This window comes from Pagrus pagrus (assembly GCF_965226575.1).
Source record: "Pagrus pagrus genome assembly, chromosome: 4".
Classification (NCBI taxonomy): Eukaryota; Metazoa; Chordata; class Actinopteri; order Spariformes; family Sparidae; genus Pagrus; species Pagrus pagrus.
The window spans coordinates 30,812,593-30,831,547 of NC_140188.1; the positions used below are offsets into that span (position 1 = coordinate 30,812,593).

The 18,955-nt window shown below is 40.2% G+C and overlaps 1 protein-coding gene across 4 annotated transcripts; it reads left to right on the forward strand.

Moving 5' to 3' along the window:
• Positions 1-1,390: 1,390 nt before the first annotated feature.
• LOC311256421 (ATP-binding cassette sub-family G member 4-like) lies at positions 1,391-18,580 on the forward strand (the record flags this gene model as incomplete). 4 transcript variants are annotated; one of them, XM_084351490.1, is made up of 14 exons in its annotated part: positions 1,391-1,640; positions 7,276-7,393; positions 8,251-8,383; positions 8,615-8,665; positions 9,655-9,800; positions 12,772-12,895; positions 13,086-13,200; positions 13,312-13,451; positions 14,241-14,339; positions 14,495-14,663; positions 14,811-14,911; positions 15,798-15,956; positions 16,044-16,162; positions 17,122-18,580. In XM_084351490.1, the coding sequence occupies 14 exons, from the start codon at positions 1,391-1,393 to the stop codon at positions 17,345-17,347; spliced, it is 1,950 nt and encodes a 649-aa protein (XP_084207616.1). In that variant the 3' UTR covers positions 17,348-18,580. The 4 variants fall into 4 exon arrangements, with proteins under 4 accessions (XP_084207616.1, XP_084207619.1, XP_084207617.1 ...); XM_084351493.1 differs by lacking the exons at positions 1,391-1,640; positions 7,276-7,393 and adding an exon at positions 7,783-8,005; XM_084351491.1 differs by lacking the exons at positions 1,391-1,640; positions 7,276-7,393 and adding an exon at positions 7,783-7,976.
• Between the last annotated feature and the right edge of the window lie 375 nt (positions 18,581-18,955).

Below are 18,955 nucleotides of genomic sequence, written 5' to 3' on the forward strand. Positions count from 1 at the left end.
CCAAACTTTATGGAAATGAGTATGCGATGACACCATCAATATGCAAATGAGTATACAATGTCATCTGGCGACTTCTGGTGACTTGCCAGCTTCTCTGATTGGAAGAAGAGGCAAAACTGGGGACAAAAAGTTGTCATAAGGGATATTCACTTGTCCAGTAACGACAAACGTCTGGTGGTCTTCTACACTTCAAGGTTGTAGACTTCAGGCAGTGACTGAATGCAAATAGTGTGTCTGACTCTGTTCATTTGTACAATTGGTTCCTTTGAGCGTCATTTAAGCAAATTAACATTATTATTACATTTGATCCTGTGTAAAACAGGTGCTAAATAAAATGTTGGGATCAGCAGGTCTGTACAAACCTCCATAGGAATCCATTCAGTAGCTGCTATGGTTATTTCATTTTGGATGAGATGGACCAAGTACTTCCATCCCTACAGACACAACACTAGTCTTGGTATAAATGTATAATTTATAATCAATCTGAAATAGACAGCCAAATCACTGTTCAAATACGTCGGGACACTCATTTTGCTAAAACGCTGCGTCTAATCTATGATGAACATTTGATTGGAATTCACACTCACCTCACTTTAACCTCGACCACACATACACACCAACTCTTTAGCCTGCAGCAACGATAAATCACATCATCATTGAATTATTTGTGTTTCCATTTGCATTCTTTTCATAGCATCATGAACTGTCTCCACATGTTGACTTTAGAGAAATTAAGATGTACATTATGCTGCCAGCTCTCAGACCTGTTATTGTATCTTAACAGATCACCTCTCTGAAAGCTAAACTATATGACCCTAATATGCTGTGTATATCAGTATCGGCCCCCCAAAAAACAAATCAGTCGGGCCAAATGTGTATATATTTTATGTGTTAGCACTCTGTGTGTAGCGGCCATGTTCTTTTGGGAGTAAGGACATGCCACCACCACTACTGAGGCAGATGGTTTTGAAAACACATCATTAGCTCATTGTTTTAGCCTTCCTTCCATGCCAAGACTGGATTCTCCAGCCATGAATATGAAGAAAAAATGTCAGCCTTGCAAAGTGGTGTATACGAGGATGCTGAGCTTGATTAAAAAATGGACAAGCTATTGAGAATCCAAACGCAACGGTCTTAAATGTTGCTGTGTTTCTTTTGGCATGTCTCCCCTTCTTCTGTTTTTTGGCATAAAGCTAAGCTGTGTGACCTCCAAATATACCAGCAGGACACCAAACCCTAAGTTGCAGGTGTGAAATTAGACATGTCAGCAGATAATGAACCATGACTGACCTCTGTTCTGATTTCCGATTTTGCCCTTCTGACCGCTGTTACCTTTTAATCCTTCTCTCTCCTTCATCCATACCCTTCCTCCCACAGACAGAGACCTGGTATGGACAATAAGGCGTTAGAACCTGATTCTGTAAGTATCCCAATGGAGGAGGCCATTGTATGTAATGGAGGCAGCCAACCCCAGCCTCAGCAGCAGCAAGAAGCATCCATGTTGATCCACCTGAAGAAGGTTGAGAACCAGATCACTGAAGCACAGCGTTTCTCCCACCTCCCCAAACGCTCAGCCGTGGACCTGGAGTTCAACGACCTTTCCTACACCATCCAGGAGGGACCCTGCTGGAGGAGGAGAGGTAACAAGCATCTATCCATTCCTCAGACACGTTACTTGTTGAGTCAGTGTGTATTTTAACCCGCTCTCTTCATACGTCCATGGTCTGAATTGTGTTAAAAACCTAAAGTCATAAAGGTTACACACTACAGTGCCCACAGAATGTAAAGTCATTTTCAGAACATATCCCACAATGCAATGGTATTGTGATAATAATAATGATATACAGTGGGTACGGAAAGTATTCAGACCCCTTTACATTTTTCACTCTTTGTTTCATTGCAGCCATTTGCTAAAATCAAAAAAGTTCATTTTATTTCTCATTAATGTACACTCAGCACCCCATCTTGACAGAAAAAAACAGAAACGTAGAAATTTTTGCAAATGTATTAAAAAAGAAAAACTGAAATATCACATGGTCATAAGTATTCAGACCCTTTGCTGTGACACTCAGATTTAACTCACATGCTGTCCATTTCTTCTGATCCTCCTTGAGATGGTTCTACTCCTTCATTGGAGTCCAGCTGTGTTTAATTAAACTGATTGGACTTGATTAGGAAAGGCACACACCTGTCTATATAAGACCTTACAGCTCACAGTGCATGTCAGAGCAAATGAGAATCATGAGGTCGAAGGAACTGCCCAAGGAGCTCAGAGACAGAATTGTGGCAAGGCACAGATCTGGCCAAGGTTACAAAATAATTTCTGCAGCACTCAAGGTTCCTAAGAGCACAGTGGCCTCCATAATCCTTAAATGGAAGAAGGGACGACCATAACTCTTCCTAGACCGGGCCGTCCAGCCAAACTGAGCAATCGTGGGAGAAGAGCCTTGGTGAGAGAGGTAAAGAAGAACCCAAAGATCACTGTGGCTGAGCTCCAGAGATGCAGTAGGGAGATGGGAGAAAGTTCCGCAAAGTCAACTATCACTGCAGCCCTCCACCAGTCGGGGCTTTATGGCAGAGTGGCCCGACGGAAGCCTCTCCTCAGTGCAAGACATATGAAAGGCCGCATAGAGTTTGCCAAAAAACACATGAAGGACTCCCAGACTATGAGAAATAAGATTCTCTGGTCTGATGAGACCAAGATTGAACTTTTTGGTGTTAATATTAAGCGGTATGTGTGGAGAAAACCAGGCACTGCTCATCACCTGCCCAATACAATCCCAACAGTGAAACATGGTGGTGGCAGCATCATGCTATGGGGGTGCTTTTCAGCTGCAGGGACAGGACGACTGGTTGCAAAAAAAAAAGCATGACAGAAGATCCCCAAATCCAGATGTGTAAAACTTGTTGCATCATTCCCAAGAAGAGTCATGACTGTACTAGCTCAAAAGGGTGCTTCTACTCAATACTGAGTTTTTCTTTTTTAATAAATTTGCAAAAATGTCTACATTCCTGTTTTTTCTGTCAAGATGGGGTGCTGAGTGTACATTAATGAGAAATAAAATGAACTTTTTGATTTTAGCAAATGGCTGCAACGAAACAAAGCGTGAAAAATGTAAAGTGGTCTGAATACTTGTGAAACTACACCTGTGAGTGATGATGCATTCACGTGCAAGGACAACACCATCAGTGAGATGTATGTGATAGGTTATTGAGGTGGAATATGAGTAAGATGTTGAAGAAGGCAATTGAATACAAGTGTGATGTTGATGAAGTGCTGTGTGGGGAAGGCTTCTTCAGGGATCAGTGGCAGCTCCCGGGCTGGCAGACCCCCTATAAGAAACAGACAGAAAGAGAAAAACGGAAGAAGGTGAAGAAGGGTGAGGCAGGAGAAACCAGAAAGGTGGGCATGAAGTGTGGTGAGGTTTATATAGGCACATGACAGGAAGGGGAGTGATTGAGATGTGGTCCTGCTCCTGAACTACAGCTAAAACTTTTGTCTCCATAAATGCTGATAAGTCAACAAAATACAACAAATTATAGCTAAATACACTGTTCTTGTTTATTGCCTGGACAGTTTGCGGTTCTGTTTGGTTGCAACCGATGTGGACAAATTGAAATTTTGACCTGATCATGGTGCTAGAGGTGAATTTAACAATATTACATATATTAATATGTAAGATTATTACATTTGATCCTGTGTTAAATAGGTGCTAAATAAAATGTTGGGATCACCAGGTCTGTACAAACCTTCATAGGAATCCATTCTGTAGCTGCTATGGTTATTTCATTTTGGATGAGATGGACCAAGTACTTCCATCCCTACAGACACAACACTGGTCTTGGTTAAATGGTTAATTTCTGCCTCTCTGAGCTTCTCTGATCATGAATGTAAATAACATAACCAGTGAGGGGTACTATATCAAATTGCTTCTATCTGGCCCAGCAGCTACAGTGGGGTATATAACTCACCTCTATTTAGCCTTGTAGTAGCCCTGTTCCCTGCAATTGACAGTCAGTGTGAGAAAAACCCTGTTACTGGACATATTCTTTATTCAGAAATTGCACTAAACTACACCAGTAGCACATGACTGACTGACTGACTGAGCCTCTAGCAGTGAGTGCTGAACTGCTGCTGATAGTTACTGTAAACCCTGATCCTTATTGATCTTTCTTGTCAGGATATTTTCCCTACATACTGTAGAGACAAAGGGAACAAAAGAGAGAGCAGGGCCAATTGTTTCTGATGCACTTTCCAGGATCCATCAGTGTCCATGGATTTCACACAGAGGCTCAGTGGACGCTGCACAGTGGAGTTATACTGTATACTGTAATATGCAAATACTGTAGCTATACACATACTACCATTTTGTATTTTAGTCAATAGAGATCAATGTTATCTACTATTTAACCTGTTGCAACAGTGGCAAAATCTTAAGTCAGAGATTGGAGGGGACCTCCATCCAACAAACAAACAAACAAACAAACAAACAAGTTGATATGGGTAGTAACAGCACTGCTCTGAGGCTGTGTACTTTGTGCTACTGAGTTAGCTGCTGAACAGCTGTGTATTGTGAACACAGCACATCGTTGACATCGCTCACCATATCGAATAACCTAATGTCACACTCGCATGTAAGAAAACACCTAACACTCAAATCAATGTAAACAACAAACATGGTTACTTTCTTTGCCATTCGTGTGTGATTAGCTCGCTAATAGCTGTTGGCAATTTATCCACTCAGACCCAAACCTAAACCTTTACAGAATACTGGAGCTATGAAAACTAATATTGACCTGTTCTCAAAGAAATTGCGCCTTTAGTACAGCTTTCTTATATTCAACCACCCATTCAGAGGAAATAGTGTTAAGGCTGTGAATGTGGTAAGAGGCTGTTAACCAACCAGCTTCTATCCATGAGCCTGATGTGAAGTGTGTACTTTGTGCATGTGTTTGAGTGTATCCTCTGAGGTTTCCAGTAAGTACTGCATTTTCTGAGACAGTTTAGGTCATCAATAATGTAGCTGACTGGGTGAGCCAATTGATAGAGGAGAGGAGGTGAGGTGAGGTGAGGAGAGGAGAGGAGAGGAGAGGAGAGGAGAGGAGGTGAGGCGAGGTGAAATTGTGTGCCAGGACACATAAATATAAATTATTTTCGAGCTTTGAAGAAACTACAAGTAGACACTTATGATGATGAATGATGAATGCATTTCACTTTCTGACTTGTTGTTCAGTCTCAGACTTAACATGTGTTTCAACTTGTTTGAGGTGTCTTTTTAGTAGAGTTCTTTAAAGAAGAGTGTGTTTCCACAGCCAGTGCAGAATGTGACCCTGCAGTGTGTAAACGAAGCACACAGTGAGCTTGTAGTATTTTTAAAATGGTACTGTTGCTGTGTTATCGAAGGGTTTTGACTCCTTTCACTGATCAATATTTCCAACTTGTTGAATTAATATATACCAGCAGCAGATGAGGAATTGAGTCAAATAAATATGCCATTTTACTTTATGCCTTTACTATGCCTCGTATGTTTTAATCTATGAATACATGGAATCCGGTGCAACTTGGCCCAAATCATAGCATTTTGCGGTTAAGCTGACCATATAATTCCTTTAAGAATAAGAAATAATCAGAGGAAGAAGCAGAAGGAGATTCTTTATCATCACATTCATACTCATTTTGACCTGATAGTAGTGGTAAGCAAGGGCATTAATCACACTGAAATTCGTTCTCTGTATGTAACCCATCCCTGAGGAGCACTGGGTAGCCACCGTGCGGCGCCTGGGGACCAACTCCAGATCTAGACCGTGTCCTAACCCTAACCTAACCTAAGAGCACAGGCATGAGAATTAACTTAATCAACCTCCTTGTTGGAAATAAGGTGCAATAAAGGCATGACTGAACACTCTGGGTACCATTAACATACCTTAGCCTCAGCACAAATGTATTTCTTGGGAATGTGACAAATGTCTGATTTAAACTTTAGGAGCTCTAACAAGCCTAAACAAATTCAGTAATTCTTTCTTGAATAACTTACACAGGGGCCAACCAGAACATAGCTGCGAGCCAAGATGACAGCAGCAAATGTATAACTTGTAGGCTACAAGTTATACATTTGCTGCTGTCATCATTTAGCTACAAGTTGTAGCTAAATATATTTATGTTAAGCATGTAGATGTATACAAACACTTGTACATTCAAAATCTAAAATAAAATAAGATAAGATCAAAAAGCTGTCAATTTTAAATCATCAGATTCCAATCTTAGGAGGAGAAACAACAGAAGTAAGACAAACTGAAAATATAGTGATTTAAACTGCGATGTTACAGACATCACTGTTATATAAGTCAGCTATCACCCTGTCGAGGGTGACAGCAGTCTATCTCAGCATGCACTGAGCAACTGTCAGGGTAACCCCTATATTAAGTCAGGTCAGCTCTGGGACACTAGAATTGCTAGCATGGTGAACTGCTACAACTGAATGTTGTGCTCGCTCTGTTGGGGACAGATGGGACAGTTGTTGATGAGCAGCCTCGAGACTTCTAGTTCCAAAAAACATAAAATGTAGTTGTTGTAGCACAGTACAAATACTGCTCCTGTCATAGGTTGTGAACGATATATTGCTGAAAACTGATGCAGGCTAGAGCTCAGTGTTGTTAGACTGAATTTTCAGGCAGGATTGTCATGGTTTGAGTTTGTGGTTCAGTTATTTCAGCATTTTATAGTGCAGGTAATGTGATGTTTTCCACATTAATGAGATGTATTACTTCACCCACCAGCAGCTCATCTGATATTTATCACAATGTTTAGTTTTATTTTTATGACCTGGAACGCCCAATCAGCAGATTTCCTGATCCACCACTACTGTGATAAAAGCAAACGTGTGTCTGCAGTTTAAAGTGTAATCAAAGGGAATATAGCTTAGGCCTACACTTGGAAATTAGATTGAAATTAACTCAATTCATGGGTGGGTTAAAATGAAGATGTGATTTTCTTTGCAGTTAGTACTCTGCGTTATTTCAGCTGCATTATAACCAATCCTGTCCCTGTTTAAATATCCTTGAAGCAGACGGCAAACAGTTTTGCTGGATGATCACTTTATTTGTTCAAAGGCTGATCTCTGGAGAAACTCTAACAGCTGCATCTGCTTTGCTGTCTGGTTTTGTGGTTTGTGTGAGTTCACGTCCTGTTTCATTCTCGCAGGTTTATCTCTCATTGGACATGTTGGAATGTGATGCTCCTGCTGATATATGCAATGCCCCCTTCGCTGTTCCCAGGTTTCAAAGCCTTACTGAAGTGCCTGTCCGGGAGGTTCTGCAGTCGGGAGCTGATAGGAATCATGGGGCCCTCGGGGGCCGGGAAGTCCACCTTAATGAACATTCTGGCTGGATACAGGTGAGAGTACCTACATTACCTTCTATTTTACAGTTAAGGTAAAAGGTCAATGATATATATTTCTTATCAAGGAATGTGATTTGGACAAACCACCAAAAGAAGGTTTGCAGCACAAGAAATCAGCTTTCATCATACACACATCTATGACATAGATACTGCTATACAGAAATTAAAGCTTTATTTAACTGGTGTGTTACCATGTGTTTATACACTGCCTGGCCAAAAAAAAAAAGTCACCACCTGGATTTAACTAAGCAAATAGGTAAGAGCCTTCCATTGGATAATTACTGCAGTGATTAATATGTTTCAGCTGGCAACAAGTCATTTAACCCTAACTGATGCAGTGAGTAGCTTCTCATTTCTTTAACAACCATGTCAGAAGACATATTCTGTGGTCGTGGAAAAGCTGTTACTCTGTTTCAGAAGAGTCAAATTATTGGCCTGCATCAAGCAAAGAAAACAACTAAGGAGATGCTGAAACTACTAAAACTGGATTAAGAACTGTCCAACACATTATTAAAACCTGGAAGGACATAAGTGAACCATCATCAATCTTCAAGAAAGAAATGTGGTCAGAAAAAAGGTCACTTAAATTTTTGGTGAAATCAAATGGTTAAAAATCAACAGTAGAACTCACGGCTATGTTTTATAGTGAAAGTAAGAGCATTTCCACACGCACAATGTGAAGAAAACTCAAGGGATTGGGACTAAACAGCTGTGTAGCCTTAAGAAAACCACTTATCAGTGATCAAAGATTGGACTCATTGTATTTCATGTTCAGTCTATTCCTTTCACTACAGTCTATCCAGCCCATTGAACTATCCAGTGTGTGTTTGTGTGTCCTTCCTGCTGCCCAGGGAAACAGGGATGAAGGGCCAGGTCCTGGTAAATGGGAAACCCAGGGACCTGCGGACATTCAGGAAGATGTCCTGCTACATCATGCAGGAAGACATGCTGCTGCCACACCTCACTGCACGAGAGGCCATGATGGTGAGCTGGCTCATAGCACAGCCTCAAAATGTTAAACATGTTAAAGTGTGTCTTTATTTTTTAACTTCGTGTAAATGAAACTCGTAATAAAGATGTTAATAGTTATTGTGCCAATATGCTGCAGGGATGATCCTGACCTGAGACTGCCATCTACTGCCCTTCTTGCCTGTACAGCTGTGAAATACCTGTTGCATTAAGACATTGTGACACATTATTTCCTCCTTACTGCAGGTTTCAGCCAACTTAAAGCTGAATGAAACGATGGATGTGAAGAAAGAGCTGGTGAGCTAAACAAACATCTAATAGCTTTACACAGAGTAACAGATAATACTGTATTTCCTTAAATAGCAAACAAGGCCTTGTATAAGAGGCAGGCCTTTATTTCTAATTCTTTGTTTAATAAGTAGAAGTGGTTACATTTTAGTATGATTTTTTTTTTTTGTCAAAGTTGCACTGATCAATAACAACAAATCAAATGACTGCAGCTCCCTTCAGCTCTATGAAATGTTAAAGTATCTTTCATCTTATTGTTTGCGTTTTACAGTCCACAATACTACTTTTTACTGCATTGTCATGCTCTCAGGAACTTAGCTTACAGCTACAGGCAGCTCTTTTCAGAAAATAACTCTGATGAAACCTGCTGTACACCTGCCCAGCACCAAACAGCAGGTTAGCAACCGGCTGGTAAAGAAAGCAAAACAATCTGCATCTGAAGAAAAATATTTTTTTTGACTTGGTGGAGACCAAAACAGAGCTAAAAGGGGAAGATTTGCATTCATTCATCACTAGAAACATGAATAAATAAATTTATAGTGTTGCTAGCTTGTTAACCAACTCAGAATAAACTAAAATAGCCAATACTGACAATTTCAATATGTCAATATTGTCTTTCAATTCACCCCCACGTTGTCAAAAAATCACATTAATGCTCAATTAAATTTTTGTTGGGGAGTTATGTTTTTTATTTCTAATATGACTTTCTCTGTAAGGTAGCTCTTTGGATATCTGTGTGGATGTTCTATGTTGGTTAATGACATAATCAGTGACTGAGTGATTATGTCATCAAGCATTAAAATACTTTTAGCTCACAAAAGCCACACACTTTCTATGCTTTGTGTTCTTGAATGCAGCGCACAGCAACACTCTTAATGGCCTTTTCTTCTTAATGTCTGCATCACTTATAAGCCATTGCTTTCTAAGAAAAAAAGAGAAGCTTTGATGTTCAAACAGGTTGTTAATCCTCTTCTCTCTCTTTGACTTTCTCTGTCTAGGTGAATGAGATTCTGACTGCATTAGGGCTCCTTGAGTGTGCTCACACTCGTACCAGCTCGCTGTCAGGTGGTCAGTGTAAACGGTTGGCTATCGCTCTGGAGCTGGTCAACAATCCTCCAGTCATGTTCTTTGATGAGCCCACCAGGTGAGACAGGCAGACAATGGTTACATTTACAATTCAAAGATGTTTCCATGAAATTGATGTATGTTACTGAAAATATTATGTACAGTGGACACTCACTGCATTAAGGAGTAGACTATTGCAAAAGTATCCAGAGGAAACAGTGTGTCAAACTGGGATTGAAATGCAAACAAAACTTTTAGAGTTCTGTTTATACTTTGCCAAGTTCATTAGTTAATGGACAAATAGTGAGAACATTGGGATTAAAAAATGTAATTCTTTTGTTCCAGAAAAGTTCCAGTCTGTCCAGACAGCACATCTGGTTGCATATTTAAAATGTGTCTTGTGACAGTTAGACATATGGTGTTGGACTGACTTTTGAAACCCAAACAATTATACTCATAATTACAGTGGTGCCATCTGGCATATATGAGCTGCTGGATGCTCTGGGACCATAGCTCTCTGGCAAATGAGCTCTTGAAGGGAAGAATGACTAAAACAATCTCAATAACTCAACAAAGATCGATTAATTTCTCCTTTGGAATCTTTAATAATTACCAAAGTATTCCTTAGCAAGACTGCTGCCCCTTCACTGTGTCTTCTTAAAAGTGTACTATGCAGGATTTTCCTACGGAACCATTTACAAAAACAGTTCCTCTTGATAATCCCTTATGACACACAAGTGTGTGGCAGTGTCTATGTGCAGAGACCCTTCCCTCTGCCTGTATTCTATTGTTTTCTTCTTATTTTCACTGTGTTCGGGACATTTCTGGGCATCAGCGATTCTGGTGAAAGATAGTTCATTGTTAGCTGACTTGCCAACCCAAAGTATCTGTATTTGATGAGCTGGGAATGAGACTCAACAATCAACTATCTTTCTTGCTTACTGCTCCTTTGAATGATGAGTTTACAAACATCATATCCTGCAATGAATCCAAATAAAAAGGACGTAGTAATTAAAATGTCCAACAAACCCCCATTAGCTAAACTTATTTGTAAGAGAAACAAAATGCTGCGTGCTGTCTGAACTGATGAGCTGGTGGCAGCTGCAGTTAGCAGGTACTCTGGTGATATGTTGCCCCCTACTTGTTTTGAATATGAATTGGGAAGGTGGCCAATTCTTACATATTCTACCTTTTTTAAATTCGATGACGGTGAAGGTAAACTGGCTAAACTTTGGCTTTTTTAAACCTAACTCATCATCTGAACGACAAACCGTGTGTCATGATTAATAATATGTCCTTGCCAACTGCCAGATCTTAGCATTTAACTTGACGAGTACAATGTTAGCATTAACGATAGAAAGTACGGCCAAACCTAAAATACACCCAAGTTGTTAAGTGAAATAGGATGATCCTTTAAAGGTTAGTGTTGCAACCAATCTCTTCCCACCAACCACAAGAATAAAAGCAAAGAAAAAGTTGTATACCCAACACTGATCACCAAAACAAAATTAGATCACCTTAAAAGAAAAAGTAAATATTTGGGGAAATATGCTTATTTGCTTTCTTGAAAAGAGATAGATGAGAAGATCAATACAACTCTCATATCTGTTTGCAAATATGAAGCTACTCTCAGCAGCTGCTTCACTCAGGAAGTGAAGGGTCAGAACAGGACAGGACAGTTGGCTTGACTCTGTCCAAAGGCAACAAAATTAGCCTACTAACACCTCTTTCTTTCCAGGGCTTACACAAGAAATATTCCAGTGTGTAAAATGGCAAACACAGCAGTTTGCATATAGATTAAGTGTTAATTAGTGAGATATGGAGGTGCTGGTTGGCAGATTTCTGTAATCTGTGGACAGAGTTAAGCAGTGTTGGCAGTGCAAACCATGCCTTTATAGCAGATTCACAGTATGTGTTTACCACTAAAGCAGTATACCTGATCAGGAGGAGTCTCTCCAATCGTGTCTCAGACATCCATTCCCCCTCAGACTGAGGCTGAAGAGCCTCTCCACAGACACACTGAGCGCATCTGTGTTGAATATCATAGATATAAGGAGAGGTCAGATGATTGTTGTATGAGCGTTCATGAAAAGGCACATTTGAGATTTTTTTTTTTAGCTGACCAATCTGCAGATAATTGTTGAACTTATCTAATGCAAGGAACCACATATTTGATAAGTAAGTGTAATATGATTACAGTACAGGGTTACTTTGTAATTGCGTTACACTCGATACTGGAGCTAAGCTAGCTTTTTCTTCCTGTGTCAGGTTTTCATGCTAAACTAAGCTAATTGGCTGCCTGCTGTAGCTTCACATATAGTGTACAGACATGTGAGTGGTATAGATCTTCTCATACAGGCCTAAAAAAAAAGAAAATGAAGAAAACTTTTCCTTTAACCATGCAGTAGGTCATTTCTGCTGTGAGGGGTCTCTCATTCAAAATAAAACAAAATACTTTAGTCGTGCGGAATCATGGGAATTGTCTTTGTTGTTAAACAGCCACCATTGCTGATGAAAATCTATCTGCTGTGGCAGAAATGTTCACAGATGGGGCAATGTTTTTAAAGTTTTATTCACATTATGATTAGTCACGTCGCAGACTTCCTTTCTAACTGTTCTGAAAGTTATACAGCCGACCAAACATAATTTGGGTTTCTGTGGTTTGAACATTGTTGGAAACATTTGGGATAATTAAGTACACAACTCATCAAAAAAAAAGCAACAAAGATCAAGTCAGTTTTACATATTTTATTTTAGAGGCAAGTGATAGCATGATACATTATGTTAAACATTAATGACATATCAGCCAGATGTCTACCTACAGTATTCTTTAGTGAGTTCCTTTAGCTTAATGATGCCCTTGCATGCATGTCTCAGGGATCATTTTACTCATTTAACGTAGATGTAATAAACTCTCAGAGTACAAAATAAATCAATAAATGGGGTTCATTGTCAATAGCCTGGCTCTTACTCGTTTATGTCTCCCCCTTAAATAACTTCCCAGCTGCTCATTAACTTTGACCCTCCTGTATGTCCCTCTCTCTGTGCAGTGGCTTAGACAGTGCGTCTTGCTACCAGGTGGTCTCACTAATGCGCTCTCTGGCGCTGGGAGGACGGACCATCATCTGCACCATCCACCAGCCTAGTGCCAAATTGTTTGAGATGTTTGACAAGGTACACATTTGCTAATAAGTGAGGGAGTCAATGGACATTCTAGTTTGTATTTAATGTATGAGAAGATGTGCTTGCACGACAATACTGCAACATTTTACACAGACACTGGCTGAAAAGAAAAAAGGAATTACAGTTTCCTTTTTGATTTTTACATCATCATATTTACTTGAATATTTTTGTCCCTCCACAGCTTTACATTCTCAGTCAGGGACAGTGTATCTACAAAGGCTCAGTCCCTTACCTCATCCCCTATCTGAAGACTCTGGGCCTTTATTGTCCTACCTACCACAACCCTGCAGACTTCAGTATGTCCAACTCACATGTATTCATGTATCTGCTGCACTTTGCTGAGGAGGATCTTAAACATTTCTAATTCCATCATTATCTGTGCGTCTCTGCTTTTCCCTCTGGTTCAGTCATTGAAGTGGCATCAGGGGAGTATGGAGACTTGAACCCTGTGCTGTTTGAAGCAGTCCAAGGTGGAATGTGTGCATTAGAGGAGAAGAAGCAGCAGTGTGAGAATGGCCCATCACTCTGTGCAACAAAGTGCCCGATGGTATGTAGTATATGATGTGCTGCTGTACTGTAGTCATGGCTGGATTACAAACTGTGCAAAGCAGGCAACTCTTCTGGGGCCTCAGACCCTTAGGGGTTGATATTATGCATATGTGATACATGTTTAAAGGAATAGCTCAGCATTTTGGGAAATACGTTTATTCGCTTTATGCCAATGGCTTAGCTTATCTTAGCACACATACTAAAATAGGGGGAAACAGCTAGCCTTGCTCTATCCAAAGAAAATCATCTATTAGAACTAATTGACAGTTTATATCTCGTTTGTTTAGTGTAAAAGGTCTGAAAAGGAGTGATATGGGTTTTATGGCATTTATGTGCCAGACTATTTCTTGGCTGGACATAGTGACTTCCTGGAGTCTTCTTGTGACCGAGAAGCAAAGTAGGACAGTGTGACATTATTTACAGTTGAAGCATATATCTGGTCCTGTTATGTGAACCACTCACAATGGGTGGAAGCTAAAATATTACATGATAGAAAAACAAATTGAAGCTTAAAGCAACATTATGCATCAACATATCCAATTTCTAGAAGTAATCATCAGCTTGTGGGTATTGTAGTTTTTAGACTCGTCCGTCATGACAAAATAACAGACAAAACATGTTTTCTCAGAGATGAAGTTGTAAGGATTAAAACTGGTGGTCACAACATAAACCTACAGATAGTTGAACCATCCAGGAGAGCCCTGTGTTCCTGTGTGAAGTAACAATGACGATATTATTAAAGACACATTTGTCAATGTTTGAGTTCCTCTGCTTCCATTTTCCCCAGGACGCCGGACACATAGAGAGCCATACTTTTGCCACAAGCACACTAACACAGTTCTGTATCCTCTTCAAGAGAACCCTCATAACCATCTGTCGAGACCAGGTGGGTGACAGCATCTGTTCGAAAATACTTTATACACTGTGTGGCTGCATACTGTTTCCAAAAGCAAGAAATAGTATCTATCTGCCAGAGTGTGTCATCTTAAAAAAAAAAGTGACATTACCTAAAACAGTCATCTGCTTTTGTGTTGTGCTCAGGTTCTGACCCACCTCAGACTGATTTCCCACATTGCCATCGGTCTGTTAATAGGCTTGCTCTATTTGAACATCGGCAATGATGCCAGCAAGGTCTTTAACAACACCGGGTTCCTCTTCTTCTCTATGCTCTTCATCATGTTTGGAGCACTCATGCCAACTGTGTTAACCTGTAAGTCTAAGACGAGGGAATGTACTCATATTCTATTTTGTGTTAATATTGTTGTGCCAATCAATGAGACACAGTCTCAAAAACCCCATGGGATGTGAGTTTATATTTACAGATGTATATGAACATTTTTTCTGCACCATCTGTTAGTTCCTCTGGAGATGTCTGTGTTCCTGCGGGAACATCTTAACTACTGGTACAGCCTGAAAGCCTACTACCTGGCCAAGACCATGGCTGACATCCCATTCCAGGTGAGCTGGCAGTGTTGGGGTGCAGGGATGGTTTGCTGACAGACCTGTTACTCACAGCAAATACAACTACATAGTACAACACTGCACTCTGGTGTTAGTTGAAGGCACCACCACCTTCTCTGTTGTAGTAGATCACACTGTGCATGGATCTGTATTAACTGGTGATATGCAGCCCCCCTGTTTGTTTGGAAAATTAATTGAACTGCTGGTCAGTTCTTAATATTGCACTTTTAAGCATGCAAAAGAGTCAGTTTCCCTGACTGAACACTTGCTACAGCTTCATTTGTAATATTAACACAACACACTTTGCAGCTCGGGAGCTTCTCAGGTGCAGTAGTCAGGAAAATAGTGACGGCCAATAGGAAACAGTTCAAAGAAATGGTGATACGTCTCAGCCCTCAACACAGTCTGATAGGAATTAAACTGAGCCTACTGACGAATCTAAAATCACACTGAGTACTGTTTGGCTAATGACTTAATGGAGTCAGTGGAATCAGTGATAGATGGATAGAGCATTCGCTGCAGTAATGTGTTGCCAATATCTTCTATTGTATGTGTGGTGTGTCTCACTCATCTCTACATGAAAACAGAAAAACATAAGCGGAGTCAGAGCTGTGGGTTGAACCATATCTGTATCGAAATGCCTGCAACTTTTATCTATTATACACCTGAAATATAAGCTCATTTTAATTTTGAAGACAATGAAAGAAATACATTTAACAACGCATTTAATTGTATTCATTTTGTGTCTGTGTTTTATGTGTTATGTGTGGAGGTTAGAGCACTAACTTCAGTACAGTTTCCGCTGACATCAGTGTATGTTAAATTGACATAATTTAATTTTGGGGCAACCTGTTCCTCCACTAAATAAAAGCTGTTATTTTAGGTGATCTGCCCCATCATGTACTGCAGCATTGTGTACTGGATGACTGAGCAGCCTCCGGAGGCCAGCCGCTACCTACTCTTCATAGCCCTGTCCACCTGTACTGCCCTGGTAGCCCAGTCCCTAGGCTTGCTGGTTGGGGCTGCCTCCACCTCACTACAGGTACTGCAGGTTTGCATGGTTAAATGTAGGATTTCTTGGCTCACATTACACAAATAAGATTAATCTGTCCTCTGTATCCATATACAGGTAGCCACATTTGTTGGACCTGTCACAGCTATTCCAGTGCTGCTCTTCTCTGGATTCTTTGTGAACTTTGACACAATCCCCAAATATCTGCAGTGGAGCTCCTATGTGTCCTACGTCAGGTGTGTACCAGTATGAGTGGTTTTTGATTCATTAGCAGTAGCGCATAAGAGTGATGGTGTTGGTTGGTAAGTCTGTCTGTCTGGAGTAAAATATCCTATGGAACCAGCAGCTCAGTTGTTAGAGCTTGGGCCCCATGTATAGAGGCTGTGTCCTCACTACAGCAGCCCAGGGTTTGAGTCTGACCTGCTGACAATCTTCATCTGTGCTGTCAATAAAGCCATGAAAACAGACAGACAGAAAATATATACTATATATAAAAGAAATCCTATTTATGAAGTCTTACTTAGATCGTATTTCCCAAGTAAACTGAGTAACTCACAACTTACTGTTTAGATTTGGACCTACCATACTTATCGTAGCTCTGTGTGAACAGTCTTCCTGTGCAACAGTGGACTCTTATAGACGGACAGTTCTTTAGATCATTATACCAAAATAAATGTTGGGCCCCGTGCACAAACATTTCCATCTTCTTATCCTAAATATCTTTTACTTTTTTCTTTGAGGTTTGTTCAAAGTCAACTTCAGCAACTAGACAAACATTAATGGCCCACTTCAGGATGATGCATGTCCCGTTCATATCCCTCTCATTTGTTTTGTATGAGGCTGACTTTGACTGTAACCTGAGGTAACCAGTTTGGTTTTAGTGTTTGCTTGTTGCAGCCTTTCACTTTACAACTGTAGAAGTGCTCCAACTGTCATAACTCATAATCATCAGGGACACTTAGCAATTTACCTCATGAAATAATACCTGAAGCTAAAAAATAAGTGGCGTTCACTGACTTTATGGATGTTGTTGACTCTTAATTTTCATGTGGGGTGACTCCTCTTGAACACCATACACACTATAAAGTTAATATTCTTGAACTTCTAACTGATTATTGATCATTTTGAATCCGAATCAAGAGATGATTTTCTTAGCTATTGCAAGCAGTCTCAGTGTTTTGTATCCCTCCCACAGGTATGGATTTGAAGGGGTCATCTTGTCCATCTATGGAATGAACCGTTCAGAGCTGGAGTGTCCGGGGAAGGTGTGTAAGTTCCAGCAGCCTGAAGAGGTCCTGCAGTTATTGGACGTGGAAGATGCAAAGCTCTACATAGATTTCATTGTCCTGGGCATTTTCTTCATCATCCTACGGCTGGCCACCTACGTTGTCCTCCGCTACAAGATCAAGTCTGAGCGATAAGTTTTGCTCGGCTCATCTTGCAGATCTCAAGGTCCTCCATAATGTCAATCCAGACCTGGTCTCTTTCTGTGCACAGAACATAACCTCTATCATGTGGGAATTTCATTTCATTTGTCGCATTGCTGCTAAAAGGACAGATCATACATTCTGATCTGTTCTACTGCCAACAGCTGTGAAGGGCAGTGACTGACGATGCAGAGCAGTGAACAGCCATCTTATAAATCAGCATATACCTGTTTACCTCAGACATCAGGACTTAACTCCTGCACACAAAGCCAGGACACAGGAGGAGGAGGACACAGAGACTGAGCCAGGTTCAGCATCAAATACTCTACGTTTCATATTCCTGCAAGACAGAAATGTTTTGAGAACAAGGTGGATGTGCCTGTTTATTCTACACTGTGTGCTGCCATTCTGTCCGTGTTGGAGGGTTTGGAGTTTGGTCCACAAAACTGCCCCGTTGAGAAATTCATATCCAAACAGAGTGTTTACATTGCTCTATTAGTGAAAAAGTAAACCTGAGGACAATCGGTTGCACGGGAGGAGGAGTGTGATGTATTGTGAGCTGGATGAAGGCAGTTTGAGTTTGTTTTTGTTGTCCTATAACAGAACCTGGGTAACAGATTGGAGTCCCAAAACATTAACTGTACTTCCTGTGTATGAAATCATTGTTTGAGCTAGATCGTTTTTTTTAACATGTTGATAGTTGTAAATTAAGCTTTGTCATGATTGTCTACCGAAATTTGGTATTTTTTGTACTTCCACAGTATAATCTCAAATCTTTAAAATCATAGTTAAAATAGAATTGTTCAGTTTTAAACATTTGATACTGTACTGTATTATCTTTAGTATTATATACATATGCAATTATATAAGTGTATTTAAGCAAAATAGATGAATTACTGTATCGTTATTCTTTTGTGTCCACACTACAGCCAGTAATATCACGAGGAAACAACATGCTCATGCAGTCATGTTTGGTGCTATCACTATCAGTTTTTATTTGAATGACATAAAAAATGCATCTGGACTGCACATTACAAGCATACTGAGCACTTGGAGAACAACCAAAGAAAAATAATTATAACTGGAAGTATGCTCACATTTTATTTCAGTGTATTGACAATCTTTCTATTGTGGTTTTATTGTTGTTCGAAACATATTTTGGAGAACTTATCGCTGAACTGTACTGTACAGCTACTTGATATTCCAATAAACACTAATTCATTTAAATGTATAATTTATTGCCTCCACCAAGGAGGTTACGTTTTCAGCCATGTCTGTTTCTTGGTTGGTTGGTTTGTCAGAAGGATTACGCAACTAAACATATTTCCATGAAACTAGGATGAAGGGTGGGTCTCGGCCCAGAACAGACCCCATTAAATTGTGGCGCAGATCCATGGATCTTGCGCAGAAGTCAGGTGTATTTAGGAAGCTGGTTTCCATGAGGGAGTACAAATGGGGACTGTTGGGCCTTGGCAGGGGGATGCACTCTACTGAGTGCCATTCTAGTTGTTATTTTGAATGAAACAGTCCTTCACAGAGCGGTGTTCAGGAGGAATCTGATCCCCATACAATCTCAACTGGCTCCTTTTGACATGACCGACC